At 36.7% G+C, this 398-nt stretch overlaps 1 protein-coding gene across 1 annotated transcript in view; it reads left to right on the top strand.

The window, feature by feature from the left end:
- Window positions 1–186, top strand: part of EMH_0050420 (uncharacterized protein) — a gene marked incomplete at both ends in the record, with an annotated part of 3,809 nt that extends 3,623 nt beyond the window's left edge. Inside the window, one exon of the mRNA XM_013496643.1 lies at window positions 1–186. This exon is cut by the window's left edge and continues 93 nt beyond it. Coding sequence (XP_013352097.1) covers window positions 1–186 — 186 coding nt within the window.
- Window positions 187–398: the final 212 nt, after the last annotated feature.

Raw genomic sequence — 398 nt, 5'->3', positions numbered from 1 at the left:
CAACAGCAGCAACAGCAGCAACAGCAGCAACAGCACCAACAGCAGCAACAGCAGCAACAGCAGCAACAGCAGCAACAGCAGCAACAGCAGCAACAGCAGCAGCAGCAGCAGTTTCTTCTCTGTCTCCTTGTGGTTGTTATTTGCATTGTGCTTGTGGTTGTGGTTTTAGGGTGTTTACTAAACTAAGCAGCAACATATTGACGATAAAACTGTCTCCTTTTTTGTCTCTTTGTATATTAAAATATATTTTTTCTTTTTCTTTTCGTCCTTTTATAATTATAATAGAGATATATGGAGCAGGGACAGCACCGAATAATAATATATTATATAAACTAATCAATAAAGCAATAAAAAATAATATTTTTATTATATTAAAGACACAGTGCTGCAGAGGAGAC

The sequence above is a fragment of the Eimeria mitis genome, genomic scaffold (assembly GCF_000499745.2).
Source record: "Eimeria mitis Houghton genomic scaffold, Emh_scaff2213, whole genome shotgun sequence".
Taxonomy (NCBI): Eukaryota; Apicomplexa; class Conoidasida; order Eucoccidiorida; family Eimeriidae; genus Eimeria; species Eimeria mitis.
The sequence above is the reverse complement of the archived record's forward strand: the minus strand, read 5'-3'. Positions and strand labels throughout refer to the sequence as shown.